The 24,791-nt window shown below is 48.5% G+C and overlaps 2 protein-coding genes across 2 annotated transcripts in view; one reads left to right on the plus strand and one right to left on the minus strand.

Moving 5' to 3' along the window:
* Positions 1-9,235, minus strand: part of LOC308570840 (solute carrier family 12 member 3-like) — a 34,296-nt gene extending 25,061 nt beyond the window's left edge. Inside the window, exons 1-3 of the mRNA XM_081165838.1 lie at positions 8,946-9,235; positions 1,620-1,930; positions 328-429 (exon numbers count right to left, since the gene is read on the minus strand). Of these exons, the coding sequence (XP_081021964.1) occupies positions 328-429; positions 1,620-1,904 (387 nt within the window). The 5' untranslated portion in view covers positions 1,905-1,930; positions 8,946-9,235. The remainder of the gene's footprint in view (positions 1-327; positions 430-1,619; positions 1,931-8,945) is intronic.
* A 9,024-nt stretch (positions 9,236-18,259) lies between these two features.
* Positions 18,260-24,126, plus strand: KLHL33 (kelch like family member 33). Its single transcript, XM_081167558.1, has 4 exons — positions 18,260-18,805; positions 18,950-19,898; positions 20,703-20,873; positions 21,527-24,126. Exons 1-4 carry the CDS (start codon positions 18,280-18,282, stop codon positions 22,128-22,130), a joined length of 2,250 nt encoding a protein of 749 aa, XP_081023684.1. The 5' UTR covers positions 18,260-18,279; the 3' UTR covers positions 22,131-24,126.
* Positions 24,127-24,791: the final 665 nt, after the last annotated feature.

Here is a 24,791-nt window from a genome sequence, read left to right on the forward strand (position 1 = left end):
AAGATTTGGAAAGTTAGAAACTGAGAGTTTTGGTGCCTCCAGATGTTCTGGACTACAATTTCCATCAGCACCAGCAGCCAGCACTGCTGCCCTGGCTGAGTCAGAGGTGAGCAGTAATCCCAAAACATCTGAACAGCAAAGGTTGAATCTATGTTGTATGTCTCACTGGTTGCCTTTTATGTATATATAATTCAGGACCAATTCATTGACTGCTGCTGCTTCGCTTGCATCTTCCCAGCATTATTCCAGCATTATACTCCTGGGACTAGATGGGCACCCTTCTCCTTTCCCTGCAATCCAATTAATCCACTCATTTTTTGACTTTACCATGACGCCGGTCACCCAGCCAAAGCGGACTGGTTCCGCTTCCGGTTCGTCGGCTTCCACATCTTTCTCCTCTGCCTCCGTGGCACTGGGATCTCCTTTTGTCTGTGAAAAACAACAATGCAAGGGAATAGGATGAGGGAGTTCACAAGCACACATTGAAATTTAGGGACAGAATAAAACATCTCAAGTTTGGGAGGATGCCAGCGTTCTGTTAATTTTGCGTTAGTTTCTTGTGACGTCTTGCTTGGTGCAGTAATAATATTATAATAATTTATTATTTATACCCCGTCCATCTGGCTGGGCTTCCCCAGCCACTCTGGGCGGCTTCCAAAAAAATATTAAAATACTGCAATACATCAAATATTAAAAGCTTCCCTAAACAGGGCTGCCTTCAGATGTCTTCTAAAAGTCTGGTAGTTGTTGTTCTCTTTGACATCTGGTGGGAGGGAGTTCCACAAGGAGGGTGCCACTACTGGGCCCTCTGCTTGGTTCTCTGTAACTTGGCCAGAATGGACAGAAGGAAAAGAGGAGAACTTGGGTCGGTCAGGAGGATGATATTTTAATTGCCCAAGTGGTCTTCTGTAGAAATATAAACCTTTGTCTCCAAGTGAAGAGGCCCACCCTATTGAGTTACACCAAGGGTGAGGAACCTCTGGTTATTGGGATAGCCGGCTCAAAACATTTTAGCACCTGAGGCGGACCGCAAAATGGCACACAGCCATGCCTTGCCAGAGAATAAGGGTGAGTGATAGATCTACACCAGCAACACGAGTGGAATAAAGATCTACATGGGGACCAAGGGTGGGAAGAGACCAGCAGGGCCTCCATTTTGCCAACAGGCCACTGTAGAGGTGGCTTACGGAGAGGCTGCTCAGGAGGAGAGAGATCTGGCCTCCAATGATTGTGTTGGGTCTGCTTCTGTCACTGCTGCAGCAGCAGTGGGCAATGCATCCCTTGGAGGCCGGATCTGCTGTCCTGTGGATCCTGCTGCCCAAGGTGGTTGCCTCACCTTGCCTCATGAGTGGGCCGGCCCTGTGTAGCCCTCCAGAAGCTGATGGACTCCAACTCCCATCAGCCCCAACCAGCTTGGCCAATGGCCAGGGGTGATGGGAGTTGTAGTCCAGAAAAATCTGCAGGGCCACAGGTTCCCCTCCTCCATTTAACATGTAGCAAAAGGTCCTTCCTTGCCAGCTGTTTTCAAAAGTGTGCTGTTGCACCCAGTGATGTACATTTTCTGGAAAACTCTGGCAGATGCCACCTTTGGCGGAAAAGCACCCTCTAGCAGGTCTCACCAGATCTGCGTTTCTGAGCATGTCCAGCGAAGGGCGGACCTTCCGCCGCCCAGGAGGTGCTGAAAGGGCATAGAATTCATAGCGAGGGCAGGCATCAATTGTGGTCTCGTAATCCGGAGGGTCTGAAAGAGATCCGTTTTCCTCCATCTGCAAAGGTGGCGGGAGCTCCGCCGGGCATTTGGGTGCACTCTTGGCTTGGTCCGAGGGGGGTCCATTCTGCTGCCTGCGGATCTTAAACCGCCCCAGGGAAAAGATGGTCTTATATGATGAGTCCTCCTCCTCCATCGTCTAAGCGGGGTCGTTCTTTTCAGCTGTCAGACGAGAAGCACGGGGAAGAAGCAGCAGAGATGACGGAGTTAAAACATGGCCCTTAATTGTATACCTCAGACCATTCTTGGACTGAAACATTATTTTTCATTCACAGGACTCAGCCCAACAATATATGAATTCACAATAAAGACATGAGTGTCCCTAAGGATATACAGAGTGCAACAAAAAACCCCATCTAAACCAGACATCTAAATATGAGAAAGGGACTTGGGGGACGCAAGATTTGGTGGCAGGGTGTTTATTGCACTAAAATAGGGCCTGTAATTTTGCACCTGAGGAATTAGCTGGACACCACATCCTGTACAAATGAATAAAGCAAAGGCAAATGCATGTGGAATTTTGGTCCTGCTGCTCTTGGAGTATGAGCGCTATGCAGGATAACGAAGACTCTGACCCCTTGACTGCTTAAAATGCAACTCAGCAGTCTCTCTCTCTCCCTTGATTCTCACACACACACCGGCTGGAGGAGATGAAGAAAGGAAAGGTGTTAAGACAGGCATGAGTAGGTGGTCAACAAGCAGAGAAAAGAGGGTAAATTGTTACATGGGGAGTGGAGAGGGAAATTGCGCAGGAGAGATGGACAGACAGAGATGCAGGGACAGGTATGTCGATGTCTCCGCTCCTTTTTTTACCTGCTCCTCCGATGTGTCTCTCCACTCAGCCAGCCTTCGGCAACTTATCTCTCTCCAGACAGCAGGTTCAACTCCTGTCCCCCTTTGCCTTATAAAGGTCCCGGATAATGCCAGGCCTAGCTTTCCCAAAACTGGACCCAACAGCTCCTGGCTGCCCTGATCCCTCCCATATATCCACCACCCCTTCTCCAAACAGACAAACTTTCCGAGTGCACAGCAGTGCGGTGGGGGTTGGGGGTTGGAGAGGGAGATGATTGAAGGCACATCCTGTCCACTCCTTACACATCGACGCATGACTTAAAAATCCTATTTGCACTGCGTTATCTGCTGCCCCTACAACGTTCTTTCCACTGGGGCCGGTTTGCACAAGGCAATGGAAACTTGAAAAAAGACAATGGGAGACGGGGAGACTGGAGCCACAGGGATCAGCCTGGCTGGGCGCACGCCGGGCCCATGCGCCAAGGGACCCGGCCATTGAGGTCGAGAACACACGTGTCCCAGGTGACACAATCAATGTGGCAGGCAGGTTTAATTGGGGCTGCTCAGGGCTGCGGGGGGGGGGAAGGTTCTGTTCCATGCTTCGACTGAGCCGCCTGGGTCATGGGTCACTGACACAACGGTGCAGTCGTTTTCAAACTGCATTCTGGGGAAGCCATGAAACGAGCAAGGGGTTGTTACTCCATTAGGAGATCCATCAAGGCAGACAAACTTTTGCAAAAGGCAGCTTCCCCGGCACCCCAGCTGACCTGAGCTGACCTTACAATGCGCTGCCACAAAAGAGTCCTGGGTGCCATGATGTGGGTAAGATGTGGGAACTTGTGGGAGCTACTTTCTTCTTTGGTGGCACCCCGAGGTCCACCAACCAGTTGCAAAATAGTGTTCAGGGAAGCTGGGGAGGGGCATAGCCAGATGCAAAATGGCGGCCCATGGAGGGGACCAATTACCTCCTGCACCCCATGAGCCACACATACTGGGATGACTCATATGTACAAGTGCAAAGGTGCTATATGTCTGGATTTAATTAGAAGGATTTCTGTACAGTGGTACCTCAGGTTACAGATGCTTCAGGTTACAGACTCCGCTAACCCAGAAATAGTACCTCGGGTTAAGAACTTTACCTCAGGATGAGAACAGAAATCAGGTGGCAGCAGTGGGAGGCCCCATTAGCTAAAGTGGTACCTCAGGTTAAGAACAGTTTCAGGTTAAGAATGGACCTCCAGAACGAATTAAGTTCTTAACCCAAGGTACCACTGTACTGTAAAAACTCTAAGCAGTATATAATAATGCATCGCTGGGGGTTGGCGTAGATAACCCTCCCAACTCTACATTTCTATGATTCTATGAACATAAAAGCAGTAAAGCAGAGAGACTATTAAAAAAACAACACCAAGCAGTAAAAACAGTATTATAAAGACAGGGATTCAGCGGTAAGAGGGTCCGATCTTATGCCACAGGCATACTGTACAACAAGACACCTGAAGCAATTGATGCATAAATGCTTCATGTATGACTGACTACCTGCCAGCAACAGGAGAGATTTTTATTGCTGCCTCTGCAAACCAGCAATCTCGTTGATTCTTATCTAGGGTGCACCATCAGTTCACGCAGGGCGACAGCGGGGCCTAGCCGGCCTAGCCAACCCTGTGTGAGAACTCATTGTGTACCTGTTATGCACTGATATTTTACATGGATTTCACCAAGGCACACAAACACACACACACACAGAGAGAGAGAGAAACAACAACCACAACAACAGCCTGGCCTCCTCCTCATGCCTTTAGCAGCAGTTTGGTATGGAAAAATAATAAAGTGAGGCTTTCCATGGAGATCATCTGCAGAGGAAGCTATTTTGTTAAGAAAGCAGAGCAGGGGGATAGTGAATATTATATTATTATTATTATTATTATTATTATTATTATTATTATTATTATTATTATTATTATTAAACTCTGGGGTGGGGTGGAGCTAAAAGCACCATGTCACACTGTAAGTCAAGAGAGCAAAAACTAACCTCAGCAGGTGACCTGATATTTTTCATTTAAAGATGTTTAAAGTAATAAGCTTGTTTGTTTGTTTGTTTGTTTGCTTGCTTGCTTGCTTGCTTGTTTTATACCCTGCCTGCCCTTCCCAAAGAAGCCCAGGGTGGCAAACAAGGGATAAAGTTATAAAACAATGAAATGAATTAAAAGCAACTTATAAAGGGCTTCTTGAAAGAGGAAGGTCTTCAACAGGCTCCAAAAAAACCCCAAAAAACAGAATTTTAACAAAATGTGCTCAAGCACCTGTCAATAAACCCAGCTTCTTTGCACTCATTGCCCAGAACCCTAGGGAAGGCAGGAACAGTCGTACTTCTTACTGAGCAGTTGAGAATAATGTAATCCTCATTTTCCTCCATATATCCTTGTAAGTAAGCTGGGCTATAGCCTAATTCCATCTGTATCTGTATCTGTATCTGTATCTGTATCTGTATCTGTATCTGTATCTATCATCTATCTATCTATATCTATCTATCTATCTATCTATCTATCTATCTATCTATCTATCTATCATCTATCTAGTAGTGTTAAAATGTAGAGTAGGAGCCTGAAATTACTTCTGGAAGGGGCCCAATTCCTGCAGTTATCTAGTTATCTTCTCAAATATTTGTGTGACTCTAGTTATCTTCTCAAACATTTGTGTGGGGGAAAGAATGTGGCCAGGGGCATCATCTGGGGAGCCGGGGAGCCAATGCCCCCCCAAATTTTAAAGGAGGGGTGCCGCACAAAGTACAATCATAGGGCAAGTTATCTCCATATTCTTTTCAGGGTTGGGGGGACAGCTGGGGAAGATCTTAGAGGTGGGCCAATGTCTGTCACTATCACCCCTGCCCATTGGCTTATCCTCTCCTCCAAAGCTCAATCCACACCAAAGAAATGTTTGGAGCTCAGTGGTTCCCACGCAAGAGGTCCTAGGTTCAATTCCTGGCATCCCCAGAAAGGTCTGGGAATGTCCCCTGAAACCAAGTACACATGGCATTAGCCGCAATCCGTACCTGCCCTGTAGTTTCTTGAGAGATAAATTGCTGCTGGACACGTTTCTCCTCGAATCAGCGTCTACCTGATTGGAAAACTTAAGCCAGGCTCATTTAGCAGTTAAGTTGAGGGATGCACATTCAAGGTAGTCTTTGGATGTGTGCAGAGGATCCCTTCATGAATAGGAGTTGTTGGGGTGGGTTGCAGGCAAATATGACTTGATAAAGGGGGGGGGGGGAGACGACACATGACCTGGCCATATTTTTCAGCTTCTACTCTGTACATACCAGGCCAGTTGAAAGCAATAGGATTCTCTTTTCAGCAAAACAAGGCAACTCATTAATCTGAGAGCATTCTCCAGAAGTTATTAATAAGTAAAGGATTTGTTTTAGCTCTTGTTTGTATGTTTAAATGAGAACAACAACAACAACAAAACCCCTAGAGAGCTCGTGTTTTATGTCTCTGTAGACATGTTTTCACCCACACTGTTTGCAATGGCCTGTGGCGACAAGCAATGCATATTTACCCGTCGGAATGAAATAATTAATACATGTGCCCTTTTTGGCCTCAAAACTCTTGCTGCTGTTGTGTATCGTAGGCAGGCAGCCAGCCGTCCGACGTGGTCATTTGTTAAGGGCTGGTCCTTGGGATTCTCTCCCATAAAGTTATACAAGGCAGACGGTGGTGTCGGAAAATAGTTTTTATGAGTTGCTCGGCTCTATTATTTGAGTAGCTCTCGGATGCCTGAAAAGGTCACAGGTGGTTCCATGTGCCTTGCCTCTCTTTCTTGGCAAAGGGCTGCCAGCCACCTTATTTTTTGGAAATGCTCCTATAGCATTTGCATTAGAAAACCAACAGGTGACGTACCCCACTCCCTTGGAGGGGACGGTGTCAGGGAGCCCTCCTGATGGAAGAAGTCAGGGATGATGGGATTTGTAGTCCACCAACAATCCTCCCCGTATCTAGGCTAAAAGAGTTTAGCGGTGAAGTTCATTTGCTGACTTTGGCCCAGCTGCTCGCTCTCTGTCTTGGCCTAGCTTACCTCACAGGGTTGTTGTGAAAATAACATGAGGCCGAGGGAAGACAACAGCCCACCACCTTGAGCTCATTGGAGGAAGGGCAGTATAATCATGTCCCACATAATAAACGGATTGCTCTGTTAAAACTCAATCCATATTCCTTTAATCGAGTGACAGCCCATTCGGGTGGCCTTGCCTATGGACTGTATTTTAGCTTTTCCACACTCTCAGAGGAGCTACGTTTTCTAACTTGGCACCAGTTTGGTGGAGGCACGCCTCCCTTTTTTACATTTGGACTTCATAATGGAACAATTATCCGCTTTGCAGGGCATGGAGGGGGATGGGATTATCCTCCGCTCACCTCTGCAGAACAAATTCCTGGTTAAAGGCAAAAGCTGGCAACGCAGCATAAAGCCAAACGTTACATAATATGCAAAGCGGCAATTAGATGACTCTCGTTTTGGAAGATGTACTAGGGGAGATAGTGATGTAATTAAAAGCAGCACTTACACACATAATTACAACCTTACTGAGCAGCATGTTTATTTCTTATCACTCATGTGCTTGCTCCGCTGGGCTGCTTTGAGAGGAAGGGCTGAGTACAGATATAAAAGATCAATGAACAATAAAACATTTTAAAAAAACAAATCTCCAGGCTCTGAAAAAAATATTAAGGCACAGATGCCCAATTATTTTCTCGCCAATTGGCAGCTTCACACAGCAGCAGTGATGCAGGCTGCGATTTTTGGGTGTGTGGTTCTTTATATTTCTGCAGAGAATTTTACGTTTCGCAAGTTCATTAGTAGCAACAAATGGGTGCCCAATACAAATGCAAAAAAGAGTTTTACCCAATGCTAGTGCTACTCTGAGTAGGCCCATGGAAGTTAATGGAAATGGCTTTCTATTACTAACATGAATAACTTAGGTTCCTTAATTTCAGTGGGTCTACTCTATAGCCCAATATTAGAGGATCATAGCAGTCTCAAAGCTTTTAGCTTTGTTTACTGCATTTGAGGAGAATAAACATGCTTAGTTGGATCAGCGTTTCATTGGTCTTCAGTGGGTGGGTTGAGGACCCACTATTTCCGCCAAAACTGAGGTAGGTCGCTGTAACAGCAGCACTACCACCAAACAAATCTATGGTTTAAAAGAAAGACAGACAAGAAATGGGTAAAAATATATATGCATGTTTGGGTTAAGTGGCTCTGAAAAGGTTGCAGACAGCTGCTCTAGAGCACCAGAAATTATTCTGAAGCAAATTTCCCTATGTAAATCCCCTTAATTACCTAGCCACAGGTCAACAATCCAAAAGGAAGGGAAATGATAATGGGTCTGAAAGTATTGCAGGTGCGCAACAGGGACCAGAACAGGTGGGCCTCTGGATTTGATGGACTGCACACACACCCCTCTCATCCCTGACCATCAGCTATGCTGGCTGGGACTGATGGGAGATGGACATTCAGAGAAGGAGTTGGAATCCAACAACATCTGGAGGGCTACAGGTTCCCCACCTTTGGAACACACAGGAAGAACAGAACACATGACTCACGCCAAGACACACACACGGTCAATGTTCCCAGGACCTCAGCGAAGGGTGACCAGATGTGCGCACGCACGCACACAAGCAATGCAGCTGCGCCTTTAATAGTTGTGTAAAAGAGGGAATTTCAGCAGGTGAAGCTTTCACAACAACCCACACCTGCTTAGGGAAGGGGTAGTTCATGTTCAGCTCACATTTAAAAGTGAACCTACCTATTTCTGAAGCAATGCAAGAAAAGAAAACTATTGGTAGCTGTTCCGATTCAGCAGGTTTTCCCTGCGAAAATTTGGACTAGCCGTATATTTCGAAAGGTGCAATTCTCTGAATTTTGCAATGCAGTTCTTCAACCAAGTAAATGTGTGCAATATGTCAGGGTAAAAAGTGTGCCTCAAAAGGCATGCATTAGGTGAAAATGACCTTTAAAAATGTGTTATATATGGGGACATTGGTTTGCAGATGTGTGTATATTAGGGAAAACGGCATGCAATAGTGTCTGTTAGGAGAAATTCACACTAAAATGACTTTTTGTTGTTTGTTAAGCAAACTTATGTGGTGAACTGAAGACTGGAAAAATGAGAAACTGAAAGAAACCAAAATAGACAGCTTTGCCCCTTCCTATGCGACCTACTGAAATTCCTTCTTTTAAAGGGGCAGGTGCCCTGCGGGTTTCTGTTTTCCATTGGGCCATGTTGCCTCAGGATTGCCATGTATTCTTTGTCAGGTGCCTCCATGACAGGAATACATTCAGCACAAGAATGCAATGGCATGGGAACGAAGAAATAAATAAGGCTCACCTGTTAAATTTCTGCCTGCTGCACAGCATTAAAGTCGAACTCTCAAAGCACTCTTGTAGGTAGAACTGCATCAGTCGCAGGTGGGCGAAAAAAGTGGCACCTGGAGAGCTTTTCTCCACAGCTGCAAGGCACAGGGAGAGGCTTTGGTGACACACCAACCGGGAGGTCAACCCCAAATCCACTCTTCTACTCACTCAAAAGACGCCGCACAGACCACACACTTGATGGCGGTTCACCTCCCTGCAGCGCTGCACGCCAACTCGCAAGTGCAAAGAGGAACGCGCTCCCGACTGATGTGATTCACATCTGATAAACCCATGGGATGAGGCCTAATCCTTGGGGCAGAATCCATGTCCCCGCCCCCTTGCCATGCTCTTGCACACATGCAGCATGTACAAGCCCACGCACCAGCACCGAAACTCCCGCCCCGCCTGAGGCTCTCCTCTTACAACACCCCTTCAGGTTGTCTAGGCCGGAGGAAGCTTGCAGAAGGCTCAGAGCTTTTTGGCAGGCTGCGTAGGGAGCAACCTGTAAACTGAGTGACTCCACACACCCTGGAGGCGGAAAGCATGTTACCGGCACTTGCTTTGTGGTAATAACCACACACATATTTTGATGAAATAATGAGTCTCACACTCTCCCTGGCACCCCTTCGGCTGAAACTGGTTAGGTGCAAAAGGCGAAATCTCTGCCTTAGAGGGTTGTTGAGAGTTGAGGAAGCTGTAAAAACATTTCTCTGTGAGGGCAGCCAAAACAAAAGGGGAGCTCCCTGAGAGTATACAGTGGTACCTCGGGTTAAGTACTTAATTCGTTTTGGAGGTCTGTTCTTAACCTGAAACTGTTCTTAACCTGAAGCAGCACTTAAGCTAATGGGGCCTTCTGCTGCCGCCGTGCCGCCGGAGCACAATTTCTGTTCTCATCCTGAAGTAAAGTTCTTAACCTGAAGCACTATTTCTGGGTTAGCGGAGTCTGTAACCTGAAGCGTATGTAACCTGAGGTACCACTGTATATATAAACAAAGGTCACAGGAATCTTTCCCCTCCCCAAAGGCTGCTGGATCAGGCCAATGGCCCATCTAGTCCCGCATCCTTTTTTCACAGTGGCCAAACAGAGGCTCATGGGAAACCTGCAAGCAGGATTTGAACACAAGACCACTCTCCCCTCCTGTGGTTTCCAGCAACTGGTATTCAAAAGCACTGCTGCCTCCAGCTGTGGCAAAAGAGCACAGCTGTGGCTCATAGCCATCGATAGCCCTCTCCTCTGTGAGTTTGTCTAATCATCTTTCAAAGACCAATGCGATTGGTATAAAAGGTGATTAATTCATGTGTAAAACGGAGATGAGAGAGAACCATTGGCTGCGTGACAACAATAAAAATTTCCCCAAATGCTTCAAACTGTTCAGATGAGATCTGGGTTGCATCCTATTTCGTACTTCCATAAACAAAACAAAAAGGAAAATTCCTCTTGGAGTCCAGGGCAGAACATTCAATATTTGGCAGAGGCACCCTCAGATTTAGGGGAGCTCCTATGTAAGATGTCTTCATTAGGACTTCCTCCCTTCCTTGCAGCAGACCCCAATCATGGCACTACACCCAATTTATACCACTGGTCCAGAATAAGAGAAGATGTGGGGGCTGCTGTTTCTTTCCTCTTGCAGGGTGGACATAGGAAACAGGCCTTGTACTGAGTCAGGGAATTGGTCTATGTAGCTCAGCATTGCCTACATTGACTGGCAGCAGCTCTCCAGGGTTTTTCAGACAGGCGATGTTCCCAGCCATGTCATGAGATGCCAGGGATTGAACCAGTGACCTGCTACATCAAGAATGGGCTGGTGCAGGAGCCATATACAATTTTACCCCCCTCCAGCCTCTCTGTCTAGCCCTCAGAAATTTCCCTGGACCTCCTATCCTGAGTAGTTTCACCTAGCTGGAATGTGTCCTTAAACTGTTGCAGATCTGTGTAGAAATTTAGGACCAGTTTGCCAGCGAGATTGCCTTACCACCACACGTGTCCTCTCGCGACTGCTTCGGTTGATGGAATTGGCACTCCTTCAGGTTCCACATTTGTAAGGCCTCTGGCAGGCAGGATAGGCTGAGGTCACCCAGTGAGCTGTGTTGGCATTTGAATTTAATTATATAATAATAATTTATTATTTATACCCCGCCCACCTGGCTGGGTTTTCCCAGGCACTCTGGGCGGCTTCCAGCAAAAGATTAAAAATGCATTAAAACACCAGACCACATTTGAACCATAGTCTTCCAGGTCCCCATATCCAGCACTCTAAGCCCTGCACCACACTGGCTCCTCACAGCACGGCCAGCGGTCAGGGGTGATGGGAACTGTAGTCCAACAACATCTTGAGGGGAGCACATTAGTCTGCCTGCAAAATAGGGAGTACAGGAGACTGTTTAATTTATGGGTCGGCAAACTAAGGCCCGCGGGCCGGATCAGGCCCAATTGCCTTCTAGATCTGGCCCGGGGACAGTCCGGGAATCCAGACAGTCAGCACAGCGTGCGCGAGCGATGGTTTTTGCAACTCAGCCAGACTTGGGGGTCAAAAGTGAGGTGGGGAGCTGCTCGACACAAGCCCCTTCTCCATCCGTCGCACACAACAATATTTTCTTCTGGGGTGGGGGGGTGGGGAAGAGGGAAAAGGAACAACAGTTTAGATTTCCACCATGGAGTGGCCAGCGACTGACCTCAGGAAGGGCAGTTGCTGTGGCAGTGGCTTACAGCCGCCTCAAGAGTGATGCCCGCCAGTGTCTGTGGCGGTGGCGCTCCCCACCACAGGAAGCGGGGAGCGCCTGGGCGGCTGCACTCCAAAGCAGTTCTGCACTCTGCTGGGGAAGCTGCTCATTAGCTACACGGTGCGAGCCATGGAAAGGTAAATAGCCGCTGCTGCCTTGTCTTCCCTCACACGGGGAAAAGAACATTTTTGCTTGAGCGGTGCCGGCCTGACTTAGCATGGCTAATGGCTTTTCCCTTCACCCACACATGTGCACACGCTCTCCAGGGCTGACAGGAATGGCGCACTTACCTCAGCCCCCCGCCCCACCTTACAAGAGAAACAATAAGGATGGTGTATGAGGGAACCCCCCCCAATCACATTTAGGCAACATTGGGGTTGGTCCCAATAAGGGTTTTTTGCCAAAAATGCGGGTCATAATCATGGCAACATATAGTCCGGCCCCCCACAAGGTCTGAAGGACAGCGGACCGGCCCCCTGCTGAAAAAGTTTGCTGACCTCTGGTTTAATTCTTCGTTGTACGTCAGAGAGTTTAAAACCCACAGTGCTGTTTCAGGAGGCGGTATAGCCAGCAATAAAAGGCTACATACATTTAAAGAACCCCCAAGAATCCTGGGAGTTGGAGTTTACCCCTGGCAGAGCTACATTTCCCTTCACCTTAGCAACCCACAGGCTTCTTTGGGAGAAGCCCTGTTCGTGTATGCAGCCGGAATTAATGGGGAAATGCTGAAAGCGTGCGTTCCAGAAGAAAAGTGCTGAAACCTCACGTCTTCTACTCCTTCTGTGCTCCGAGAAAACTGCACCAAATGTGCATGTTAATGGGTAAACAGTTCTGCCCTGAGACAGCTTTCAAGCTATGCCACAGAGCAGGTCTAAACCTGACAATGCCCACCTCCTCCTTAGAAATGCCACTTTCCCCCTCTGCCCCACGTTTTGTGTGTGTGTGTGTGGTAATGAGTCACCGGAATGTTGAAGGAGCCGAGTTTTAATTCTGACCCACGTGGCTGTAGCATTGGAGAGAAGAAAACAAGGCCATCTGCAAAGAACAAACTGTCCTGCGGCCCGTCTGCAGTGCAATGTTTTAAGAAATGCTGATGGGCTTGTCCCTTCGCTGGTGTGCCAGCTGTGTGTAACAAGGAAGTATTGGGCAAGGTATTGTAAGGGACATCCAAATTATTTTGGAACGCAGATGATGTCCTCAACCCAAATTGTTTTCATTAGCATACTTGAGAGACGCTGTTCCAAAAGATGAAAGAGAAATCATTATTGCGTATGGTTTGTAGCAACAAGGATACTTTATGCCAAGTACTGGAGGGGTGGGAGGAGAAAGAAAGGGCGCCCTCAATTATGAGAGGGGTATATGAAGTATATGGGAGTCTGTAACTCCAAGCAGGATACTTTGGGATAATGTAAGAGGGAAAAGAATGAGCCCTGTTTAACAACAACAACAACAACAACAACAACAACAACAACAACAACAACAACAGTGCCCCCGCCCATCTGGCGAGTTTCTGGGCACCTTCCAGCACAAATAAAAACATAATGCCAAACATTAAAAACTTCCCAATATGGGGCTGCCTTCAGATGTCTTCTAAAAGTTTTGTAGTTCTTTACCTCCTTAAAATATATTGGAGATGACTGCTAGTGCTAACCCTTTTCCAGTTTTGTAAAGCCTGTAATTCACCAGAACCTACACTGGTTCCTGTTTTTATTTTGCACTGATATGTGTTTTACCCCAGATAATTCTCTCCCCCCCCCACTAATTTTATCAGAAGTATACACTTACACCTACATCCACGTGTGTGCGTGTGTGCGTGCGCATGCATGCATAAGAATTTAAGAAGAGCCTGCAGGATCAGGCCAATGGCCCATCTAGTCCACCATCTTGTTCTCACTGCAGCCAGCCAGATGCAGAGGGCAACTGCAGAGGGCACAGCATGGCTATCATAGCTAGTAATCACTGATCTCCTCCACGAATTTATGCAATCCTCTTTTAAAGCCATCCCAGTTGGTGGCCCTGACTGCCTCCTGGGGGAGCAAGTTCCATATACAGTGGTACCTTGGGTTACATACGCTTCGGGTTACAGACTCTGCTAACCCAGAAATAATACCTCGGGTTAAGAACTTTGCTTCAGGATGAGAACAGAAATCACATGGCGGCAGCGGGAGGCCCCATTAGCTAAAGTGGTGCTTCAGGTTAAGAACAGTTTCAGGTTAAGAACGGACCTCCAGAACGAATTAAGTTCTTAACCCGAGGTACCACTTTATACGTAAGTATCTTCGTTAACTTATTTGTTAACTTGATTTGAAAGCAATAAAAAACGAAGTGCTCCTCTTTCCACCTGCCTTCTCTCCCCCAACTCATCTCAGTTCCTCTCTGTGTTTACGCTCCAGGTCAGGGGTCAGCAAACTTTTTCAGCAGGGGGCCGGTGCACTGTCCCTCAGACCTTGTGGGGGGCTGGACTATATTTTGAGGAAATAAATGAACGAATTCCTATGCCCCACAAATAACCCAGAGATGCATTTTAAATAAAAGGACACATTCTACTCATGTAAAAACACGCTGATTCCCGGACTGTTTGCGGGCCGGATTGAGAAGGTGATTGGGCCGGATCCGGCCCCCGGGCCTTAGTTTGCCTACTCATGCTCCAGGTGTTTCTGCCCTCACCCCCATGCAAATCCCCTTGTTCTCTTTATGGCCCATTGGAAAAACCAGTCCGGACAAAAAGTTTTCCGAGACTGTTGAGGGAATTCCCCTATGATGCAAATGAAGCTGGCGAAGAGGAGATTAAAGAGCCCTTTTCCAGAGGTGTAGCCCTGTCCTAAAGAGGGCACGCCCATACTTATTTCTCATTCCGTTCCCAGATCTCAGGCCAGAACCTGGGCACATTTCTGTCCCCAGCTCAGCCGCCTCCATCGTACTCTGCTCCTTCCTCACGTTTTCCAGAGGCTCCGCTCTCCAGTCACATAGAATCAGAGAACTTGAAGAGACCCCCCCAGGATCATTGCCCCATCACCTTACTTAGAATTCCATAAGCTCTGAATATAAGATAAAAGGAGGATATTATTTGTGGCTGCATGCCCACCGGACTGTGGAAGAGCATTCAAAGCATATCCACACACACACACCCTGCCACCGCCACAAAAAAAAAAGTTTATTCTTCACAGACCTATAACTCCCAGCACCCTTAACAAACTACAGTCCTCAAGTTTCTTTGTAGGGGACAAAGATATGCTTTAAAGGTCAGCCTCAGACCCTGGAAAAATGCCACATATAAAAAGCTTCCTGTCTTTTCCAGCCCCACATTCCATAATCTCTAGCTTTTTAGCGACGTAAACATTCCCAGCAATGTTCAAGGTGCTGTAAAAGGGGGTGGGGGACGGGACTTGAATGATTCAGCCTGAATTTTTCGGTTCCTTGGACCAGTTACATCTGGCTTTGACTTCTGCCTGCCCTCTCCTCCTTCAATAGCTCAGGCTGGGCTATAATTAACCTCACCAGTTTCCACGTGGGCCAAATTCCCCAGAGGTCAACACTCCAGCTACAGGTTCTTCATTAGGCTAAGGAAAGCCCCCCAGTCTGAACAGGCCCAACAGGTGAGAGACTTGAGTTTGGGACCCCCCGGACGGTACTGAGCAGCTCAGCAATGCCGGGAGTATTTAGGAAGAGCTTTATTGTGGGGCGAGGGGGAGGGTTAGCTGTGGGGGGTGGGCTGTCCTATGGGGTTTGGATATATGCACACTGCCTTTTCCCCAATTAAGCTCTCAAGAAAGGCAGGTGTCTTAACCGCATCTCAGCCTAAGGTTTTGCAACTTAAGCGCCTACGGCAGTTTTCTAACAATGTACCAGGTGCGAAAGCACAACACAAACGGACATCCAGCCCTCCTCCTCGCAAACTGAGTCATACAACACACTCATGCATGTGAAACACATTACAGCAACACAGGTATGTCCCTGAGGAGACACCACAAAAATGCCGCACTGGCTAGAACATTGTGATCACTCTGGTTTCCAAGAAATTTGCACATAGCTTCACCGCATGTTCTCCGATTCGGATCACAAGCACACACCACGCAAAAGCAACATGCACACTCTTTGCAGCTGTAATTAAAGCACACATGCTTTTTATGCATCATCTACATAACACCCACCCACCCACACCGCCAAAGGTTTTCCAATGTTAACTGCAGGGAAAATGAGGGTGCTAGAAGGCAGGCTGGCAGCAGGGCTAGTTTCCCCTTCCTTTTCCAGCCATTCTTCTCATTTGGGAGAGAGACACATGGTGATTGAGAGAAGTGGACGATCCTGCCATGTTACCGGTGTCAAAATAGATTCAGTTTTCCACTGAGGCAGCTTTGGTCCACAACACTGTGTTGGGAGGCAACCACCTCAGGTTCAAGGATGGGTTTCAGGGGGCTCAGCAGTTTGTTTGTTTGTTTGTTCATTCATTCATTCCCTGCCCATCTGGCTGGGTTTCCCCAGCCACTCTGGGTGGCTTCCAACAGAACACTAAAGTACAATAACCTATTAAACATTAAAAGCTTCCTTAAACAGGGCTGCCTTCAGGTGTCTTCTAAAAGTCTGGTACTGTAGTTGTTTTTCTCTTGGACATCTGGTGGGAGGGCATTCCACAGGGCGGGTGCCACTACCAAGAAGGCCCTCTGCCTGTTTCCCTGTAACTTGGCTTCTCGCAGTGAGGGAACTGCCAGAAGGCCCTCGGCGCTGGATCTCAGTGTCCAGGCTGAACAATGGGGGTGGAGATGCTCCTTCAGGTATACAGGACCGAGGTTGTTTAGGGCTTTAAAGGCTCCTGGCTGTAGTTTTCTGACTGGCTGTAGTTTTCTGTATTAGAGAACAAAGCTGTGAGGCCTGGCCTGCTTCTCCATTAGTAGCTTGTTGCCTCAGGTGCAGTGGAGAATACCGGTTTTGCCAATATTGAAATAGTAGTCAGTTGTGCCAGTTCAATTAGATTCTCCACATGGAACAGTACAGACGCCATTTTATCCTTCGCCTCAGGCAGCAAAATGTCTCAGTGAGGAGACACGGGACACATTCACACCATAGATATAAAGCAGGGGTGCCATTTACAGGGGCCGTGGGTCTCCTCCCAATATATTTAAGAAGATTTGGGATCCGTCCCCCCAAATCCCGTGGAAATCCTCAAAAGGACATGCCAGGATGAAAAGGCTTGGCCCTGTCGTGTCCTTTTGAGGATCGTCAAAGGGACGCATGGGGCTAAGCATCTATGTTCTGCACGTTCCTTTCACAAAGCTAAGGCAGCTGGTGGTGGGTCAGTGAGGGATGGCGGGGTGAATCGGCCTGGCCAGGTTGGGGGGGCACATGTGTGATGTCATACATGTGCAATGGGCCCCCACAATGTTGAGCGAAACTCGATGCCTAGGATATAAAGCACAACGGCATCACTTTAGACAGTCATTGCTTCCCTGTTGTCGTCCCCACAGAATCCTGGGAGATGTGGCTTGTTAAGTGTGTTGAAAGTTTGTTAGGAGACCCCTATACACTTCCCAGAGCCACAATTCCCAGAGTGCTTTAACAATCAGTACAGGGAACTATGGAGCCTGCCGGCTGATTTTCCTGCAGAGCCCAGAGCCTCCATGGAGGCAGGAAAGGGCTTGGAGAAGCCAAGTGGGGGGGATGGAACCTGAGGTGAGAGTGACTGAATGGGAGGGTTCGGTTTTGCTACCTAAAAACCAGGCGCTGCCTTTGCAAATGGGATCCGACTCACCCACCCGGAGTGTGCGTTTGCAACCCTGACCTTGCCGCAAAATGAACGAGTCTCGCAAGTGAGCATGCTGCACCTCTTCTTTAAAAGCTTAGTGGGTGGAGCGTGGTGAATAGTTTCCATCCATTTCTGAACTTCTTGCTTGCTCTTGAACCCCTGAACCATGACTCCCGAGTCTAGTGTCTGCTGCTATTATTTGTCTGAACTTACGGACAAGTAAGAGCCTCTGTTTGGGGGACCCAGGACAGTTAAGGGCACTGCGAACTGTAGCTCCGTGAGGGGGTAAACTACAATTCCCAGGATTCTTTGCGAGGAATATGCTTTTAATGCATGGTGTGTATGCCGCCTTAGCCAACTATTTTAGAATATTTTACAGTGGAAATCTTTTTTATTCTTTGGTGTGAAATATTATCACGGTCGCAGCTGTCAGGAAAAGAAGCTCTGTCACCACACAAGCAATTGAGGTGTGGACTGTGGTAGTGTTTTAAATTTGGGTTACTTGTTTTGGGATGCAGCTGTGCATCTCCGTCTCCAGTTCTACGGCATTCCTTCACCTTCAGAAAGTTCTTCCTGGTGTTTAGTCGGAATCTCCTTTCTTGCAACACGAAGCCCATGGCTTGGGTCAGACTCCCTCAGAAGGTGGTGTGGTGGACTCTCCTTCATTGGAGGTTGGATGGTCACCCGCCATGGATACTCTAGCTGAGATCCCTGCATTGCAGGGGGCTGGACTGGATGACCCTCGAGGGTCCCTTCCCCTCTGCAGTTCTATGATTCCCCAGTGCTGCATTGCCTTATGATTTCCATTCCTTCTCTTCCCCCAGGTCAGTCTTCTTTTCAAGAGGCGATGTCATGCACCGAAAGCCCCTCAGAGGGCGCTGTGGGGCAGCAGCTGGAGCTGCGGAATGAGGGCCACGCCGATGGGTTCTTTGCTGTGGCTCAGCAGCTGAGAGAACAGCGCCATCTCGTGGACGTGGTTGTCACCCTGGGCCTAAGGGACTACGACGCCCACAGCGCTGTCCTTGCTGCAGTGAGCTCGGTCTTCCGGCAACGCTTGGAATGTGGGGAGCATGGCAAGGTGGAGCTGGATGGCGTGACCACACCATGCGGCTGGGAGGCCATCTTGAATTTTGCCTACACTGGGGAGCTGGAGGCCACACCAGAGAAGGCTGGGGAGATCTTGGATGCTGCAGAGGCCCTGGGCGTCCCTCGCGTGGCCGAGATTTGCAAGGCGGTGTTGATTGGGATGGAGACAGAGGACAGGCTGAGTCCAGAGGATGAGAAATGGGAGACACTGCGGGGCCTGGAGGAGCTTTATGAGAAAGGCATCGGCTGGGACCTGGAGCTTAAAGCTGAGGAAGATATCTATCAAGGTGAACAAGGCAGAGCTTGAGGGGAAGCCCCACATACTGATAGGAAAGGGATCTGTGAGGTGGGATGGAATGGGAAGGCTAGATGTTTTGGGTTGGGGACTATATGGCTGTTGGGTCCCCTGATCTCATCTTCCCTCCTTCCAGTTCACCGACTAGCCTTGGCCTGCGGCTGCGAGTTCTTCCACGGCATGTTCACCAGCGGCATGAAGGAATCCCGCCAGGCGGACGCCCCTCTCTGCACACGCTTCACCTCAACTGATCTGGGCCTGGTCATCTCCTTCGTCTACTCGGGAACACTGGCAGGCGGATGGGACAACCTCTTTGATGCTGCCCAGGCTGCCCTCCAGTATCAGGTCTCCGGCATCTTGGAACTCTGCCTGGATTTCTTCCGCCACAAGCTGACTCCCGAATCCAGCTTGGATGTCCTCTCCTTCGCACGTGCCTACGGCCTTCATGATCTGGAAAGCGCTGCAGAGAACTTTGTGCTGAGGAACTTTGCTCAGGTCACGAGGACGCCCAAGTTCCTGGACCTTCCGGCCAGCCAGCTTGTGCACTTCCTCAGCTCTGATGCCCTCTATATCCTCAATGAATTGGAGGCCTTCCAAGGAGCCGTCCGATGGCTGGAAGCTGACCGGGATGGACGGATGGACCGTGCCGAGCAAGTCTTGCGTTGCATCAGGTTCCCTCTGATGTCCACCCGGGAGCTCAAACAGGTTCGCGCGGTAGAAATGATGGCCTCCCCAGGTCGGCTCTATAGCCTCATGGTCGAATCCTTAGCTAGCATCCCGCCAGGCCCTTCCAAGCTGGAGCAACTCCCTTGCCGGGTGAGGTACCCAGAGAAGGTGATCGCCATCAGCGGAGGAGATACACTAGCAAAGAATATGGCCACTCGCAGCCCTAGCCGGGACTTATGGTTCGCCCACCGGTTCATTAGCAGCATCGGTTTGGTCAAGCAGGTTGAGTGGCGTCGTCTTGGGGAGCTCCCAGAGGGGGCACGCTTCCGGCATGCTGTGGCAGTCAAGGACAACGTGATGTACATCTTTGGTGGGAAGGACTACTATGGGACCAGGGACACCATGTGCTCAGTGTTCAAGTGAGACGAGGATTCTTGCCTTTGGAATTAGAGTGGGTGAGAGGGAAAGAACCAGGTTGCAAGTTCCGCGATGTGAGAAGAGTTGTGGGCGGGGCATGGGAAGGATAAACAGGTCTTCAGAATCAGTATTTCAGCTGGGAGATCATCAGTACAGTTGCATAGGCCAGAGTGGAGGTGGATGTTTGGAGAAGTAGTCTATTGAACAGGGTGATAAGGGGGCAAAAGAGGGGTGGGGGGGCAAAAGCAGGTGTCAGAGAAGGTGTTCAGCAGTCAGAATGTCCATAACTGGTGCTGGCCTGACCTGTAGAGTTTTATAGGGCTCTCCAGCCAATCAGGAATCTGGGCTGGGAGCCAATCAAAGCCTGGTACACAGGCAGTGAGAAAGATTAGAAGACCCCCTCGCGTCTCAGTCCTGATTGGCTGCAGCTTCCACCACCAGCAGCAGCCCCATTAGGTTTTGGCCCATCCCTGGGTTCCAGTAACATACGCCCTGGATGTTGGTGATTGATTGGCTCAAGAGAATGAAAAATAGATTGTTGGTGTTCTGCCCTTCCAGCAATCCATTGCTCTCTGATCAGGTTCCTCAAACAGGAAGGGACATGTTGCCTTTGGCAGCATTTGGCTGTCCAGAAATTTGACATGAATGTTCTAAAGCCACTGTGGAAAAGGTGGAAAGATGTGAAGGACAGACAACATAATGAGGGATGCTTCTGAACCTTTAATTTTAGGAACAGATTCAGAGTTGCGGGGATGTGGGGTTGCTTCCAAGCGCCATCTTTGTTCCCTGACACTCCCCTCTTGCAGGTTCAACCCTCTCTGTGGGAGTTGGGAGCGGTTGGCCGACATGACAAGTCACCGGAGCTATTTCCAGGTGCTCTACCAGGATGGCTTTTTCTATGCCCTGGGAGGCAGCTCCAACGATGCCTACTGCCTGGATACAGTGGAGTGCTATGACCCCCAGACCAATGCCTGGAGGTGAGGAATTGTGTGTTGGGGGGTGGGGGGCTTTGTCAAACCTCACCTGGAGTCCAGTATCAGGTGCAGCATTTTCATCTGCATATAGACACATGGAACGGGTTCAGAGGAGGGTAACCATCAGGAAAACAAGTCCAAGAGTGAAGAAACTGGATAAATTTTAACCCGGGGAGTAAAAGACTGAGGTGGGACCCAGGTAACAAATGAATTTGGGTGTGTGTGAGAGAGAGAGTGACAAAGTAAAATATTGAAACGAGGAACACAAGTTTCTCAGGAGCACAAAAAATGACAACAATAGTGCCTGTACATTTTGCCTTAATTTTCAGGTTGTACAGATGCTAGAAACTTAGGATACACTTTTAAAGTGGCATCACATCACTTTACACAGTTGTGGCTTACCCTAAGAAACTCTGGGAATTGTAGTTTCCTAGAGAAGTTAGACTGGCTCCCTCCTTGTGTTCTTCTGCCAGCCGATGAAGACCTTCATATTCCAACACGCTGTGGGGAACTGACTGTTTCTGAGGAAAGGGCTGGCACTGTGATGCTCCTTTTGTTGCTGTGGTCGGGGGACCACCTCTTGCCATTATGAATGCCATGGTTTAACTATGTGTTGTGTGAATAATATACATTTCCTCCCTGCTCCTTCCCACTAGGCCATGTGAACCTCTGCCCGCTCCGCTCTGTGGCCACGCAGCCTGCATCCTAGATGGAGTCATCTACGTCTCTGGGGGCAGTGACGGCTCGTGCCGCTGCCAGTCCTCCCTGATCCAGTACCGTCCGGGCGCAGCGCCCATCCCGCTGGCCATGATGCGAGAGGAGCGCGCAGGCCACAACATGGAAGCTATGGGTGGGCACCTCTATGTGGCAGGAGGCCTGCGATGGCGGGATGGACACGGGGGCTACGCCGACCAGCTGGCCTGCGAAGTGTACAGCCCGGGCCTGGACGTGTGGGCCGCTCTTGCCCCTCTGCCACAGGCCCACGTCATCGCTGCCTCCGCCGTCTTGGATGGAGAGCTCTACATCATGGGAGGCTACAGCCACAACACCTATCGCGACACCCACCTGATCCACTGCTACAACCCGACCCATGACCGCTGGGTCAGCGTCGGGACGCTGCCTCAGGCTTACGCAGACCTCAGGGCCTGCATCTTAGAAGTTCCTCCTTCTCTGAGGAGCAAACAGCCTTCGCCCTTAGATACGGCTAGTGTGGAGATCCCTGCTGATTCTTCGACAGAGTTGCCGTATCAGTACTCCTGAGACGCCTCCCCAGTTTTCTGTGGAATCAGCTGCACAGCTTTAATAGGGGCAGAAACTCTAGGAATGGTTCGCACATGCATGCGTGATTTCTCTGTGCTTGTGCAGCAGGGGCAAGGGGAGCTGGCAGTCCTTTGCACATTAACTGGACTCCGGCTCCCATTAACAGTAGCCAGCATGGCCAGGTGTTGAGGATTATAAGAGCCGTAGCCTAAAAGGATCGCTAATGGTTGCCAGGGTACCCACCTTCTATAGTGCTTGCAAACAGTCCGAGTGATTATCCCCTCAAAAAAACCCCAACAAGGCACAACAGAAAGTTCTGTCTCCCTGCTCAACTTGTGGCTGAGCTTCTCTTACATTGAACGCACCCCTTAAATGTGCTCACATTTCATTGGATGCTGAGACTTGACACCCAACCTCTGTTCTGAACTGAGCGGTGCAAAGAGCTTCCCTCTCAGAGTGACTGTGACGGTGGCTGGTGTAGGTGATGTGGCAGCCATTTTGAGTCATCTCACCTGCCCTCATGGCCCCCTAAAGGTTGGCAATACCTCATTTCCACACCCCTGCTCTATACTTCAGGGACTAGAGGACTCTCAAGGTCCCTTCCAACTCTACAGTGGTACCTCGGGTTACAGACGCTTCAGGTTACAGACTCTGCTAACCCAGAAATAGTACCTCGGGTTAAGAACTTTGCTTCAGGATGAGAACAGAAATCGTGCTCTGGCGGTGCAGTGGCAGCGGGAGGCCCCATTAGCTAAAGTGGTGTTTCAGGCTAACAGTTTCGGGTTAAGAACGGACCTCCAGAACGAATTAAGTTCTTAACCTGAGGTACCACTGTACTGTCCTATGATTCGATGCGATAGACATGGCTTGCTTGAAAAAACATTGCAAGGGAGGCAATGTGAGAAGCCTGCCTGAGGTGTTAATACCGTTTGATGCTGCAGTTACCAAGAAATAACCATGACTTGTGTGAACCAGCCTGGTGTTTCTAATGGAACCACACCAAGCAAAAACCAAACGGCAGCAGTGTTGTTTTTAAACCACCACTGCATTTCCACTATGCTTGGTTAAAGCTGCATCTGTTGAGTTTCTGCCTGTTGTGCAGAAAAGGCAAGCATTTCTGTGAGGAACAAGCAGAGAGGCAAAATGCTGTGGGCGAGGGTGGGATTTCCCCCACTTCCTTCAATGTGATGAAGTTATCAGAAGGAAGAGTTGAATTCTTCAGCCTTGATTGGGGTGGAATCTTTTCGACTGGCAGGCCTTGAACTCTGTTAACACCCCTTGCTTGACTGCCTGGAGGAGAAAGAGGGTAATATTTAGATTCAATGCTGTGCCCACTTAGGCCCTGCCTACTGTTGCCCCCTCAGAAGAGAATGCAGCCCACCCTCTGAGAAAAGCTCACCACCCCCTGTGCTAGATAGGGTTCAATGCAAGAGCTTCTCTATTAAGCGATGAGTTGCAAAATAATGTGTACACAACAATTAACCTGCCCACTATTTAGCTTATAACACATGTTATCGTAGGTGGTGTTTTGCTTGTTTTAAAGAATACGGCTGTGATTAATCCTGCTCTTAAGGCACATTACTTCACTTTTCCTGTTGGGGTTGCCGGCTTTTATTCCTGGATTTTTAATGCTATTGCAAGGCCCTTGCCAGATTTCCAAAAGGGCCACTGCAGCTTTAAAGGCAGTCTGCAGACAATGCTTGTGTTCCTGCTGGTGGAAACTTTAACCTGCTGATTAATGCATATCAAACATCTGCTAAAGGGCCACCCTCTGCTATACATTTAAAGCAATATCATACCACTTTGTGCAGCAAAGGCCCTTTGAAGAAACTGTGATGAAGTGTTTTGTGGGGACAAATTACAAAAGTCACAAAAGTGATTGTGCTGATTTTGGTAGTGGGCTGCATGTGCATTATATCTGCTGGAGGGGCAACCTCCCCCAAACTATACATATACATGCAACAAAGGTTTCTTTGTGCTGACCAGATGAGAGTTTGTTTCAGACTAGACTGAATAAATAAATGAGATTACCCTGCGAAAGCAAGCTCACACCTCTCATTGAGTCTGTATACATACTTAAGGCACGTGTGTAAGAGGCTTGTTTATATTTTGGCAATGTTTTCGCCAAACGTATCTGCATTGTTGCATACTTTATGGGTGTCCCACAATCATTTTATAAAGTAGCTGTGTTCTGTGCTACAAATCAAGCACTGCTAGGGGTTTTTCTTCGTGTTTTCTAATGCATTACTTATCAGTAAAAAATTTGATGTGGTGTGAGCAATTTTTTATTCTGAAAATGTGGCCCAGAGAAAAAGTGTGGGGAACTGTATACTATAATACGATTGAGAGGGGGGCTCTCAAGTAAATCTCCATGCCTCTGATACCTCACCCCCCCCCGCCCACCCCAATTATTTAATTGTGGGCTCAAGTTTACAGGGCTCTCTTCCAATCAAGGTCTGATTACGGTATGTCCCTTTCCTACTGACCTCTCCACACCTAACAAAGACTTAAAAAAAAAGTTGGGGAAGAGGGGTTATTGAGCTGTTTTTGTTTTTATTATGTATTTTGTGTTTTTATATGGTGATTTTCTGTTGTAACCACCCTGAGACCTGCGGGTACAAGACAGTATTATTATTATTATTATTATTATTATTATTATTA

The sequence above is a fragment of the Podarcis bocagei genome, assembly GCF_964188305.1.
Source record: "Podarcis bocagei genome assembly, chromosome: 13".
Lineage (NCBI taxonomy): Eukaryota > Metazoa > Chordata > Lepidosauria > Squamata > Lacertidae > Podarcis > Podarcis bocagei.